Here is a 1002-nt window from a genome sequence, read left to right on the forward strand (position 1 = left end):
TCTGAGCAGCCCGAGGAGCCAACAGAGGATGTTGCAACAGAGGCTGGGCCTCGAGCGCCTGTGGAAGGTATCCCCATTCTGGACGGCGTGAGTTGCCCCATTTGTCAGGCATGCTTCACGACGAAGAATAGCCTGCACTTTCATTTGCACAACAAACACGTTGGTGACCCCAATATCAATCAGCCGCCTCGACGAGTCAAGCTGCAAAAGCCGCTGCGCGGTGCTGGAGCCCGCTGTGTCGAGGTCATTGTCGAAGAAAGCCACGACGCCTCGGCAGCCGATGTGAGCGAAAGCGAGGAGGAGCTGGAGGAGCAGCAGCGGTTCAAGCAGTTTATCTCAAGCACCCAGGCCATGGCCTCGGAGGCTGAGGATAAGCGATGCCCGCACGGCGTTCACCAGATGCATCCGTTTTACGATAGCGTGGGCATGACGCTGATCATCAACGAGCTGAAGCCAGAGCGCATGGTCGAACTGGGCCACAACACCCCGTCGGCACTCCTTGAGTCGGGCATGCACGAGCTGTTCTGGACGGCCTACGAGCAGCTCTCGGATCAGGGCCTGGCCGCTGCTGCGGTGACGCGTCTGTTTGACGACAATGAAGGGCAGTATCAGCATCGCCCCATGCGGCAAGTACAGCCGCAAACCGTCAGCAGGTACCTGAGTCTTGGGACACGCCTGGTCCAATTTTTGCTGCTGCTGGAGGCCATGCCAGCCCTAGTGTAAGGAATTCCGGGAATGATCCACCTTCCTTGTGATGACATTAAGACGCAGTTGTTAGCGTCAAGAATTTCTGTTGGCTAGTGTGAGAGAGAGCGTGTTATTTGACTGGCGTTGTCACACAAATTTGGGGCAGATTCGATGTTGGCGAATCCAAGGTTCGTAAGACCTGTTTCACCAAACCCCTCTATTCTCATGTTGACTATAATTCCACAATGCCCCTCTTTTTTTACTAAATTCACAATGCCTCTCTTATTTTACATGTCTTTCCAAATTCATAATGCC

General features: G+C 54.2%; 1 protein-coding gene across 1 annotated transcript; it reads left to right on the top strand.

The window, feature by feature from the left end:
* Nucleotides 1–28: 28 nt before the first annotated feature.
* On the top strand, nucleotides 29–723 carry MONBRDRAFT_30653 (uncharacterized protein; the record flags this gene model as incomplete). The annotated part of the gene is made up of 2 exons (XM_001751100.1): nucleotides 29–67; nucleotides 109–723. 2 exons carry the CDS (start codon nucleotides 29–31, stop codon nucleotides 721–723), a joined length of 654 nt encoding a protein of 217 aa, XP_001751152.1.
* Nucleotides 724–1002: the final 279 nt, after the last annotated feature.

This window comes from Monosiga brevicollis, genomic scaffold (assembly GCF_000002865.3).
Source record: "Monosiga brevicollis MX1 MONBRscaffold_228 genomic scaffold, whole genome shotgun sequence".
Classification (NCBI taxonomy): domain Eukaryota; class Choanoflagellata; order Craspedida; family Salpingoecidae; genus Monosiga; species Monosiga brevicollis.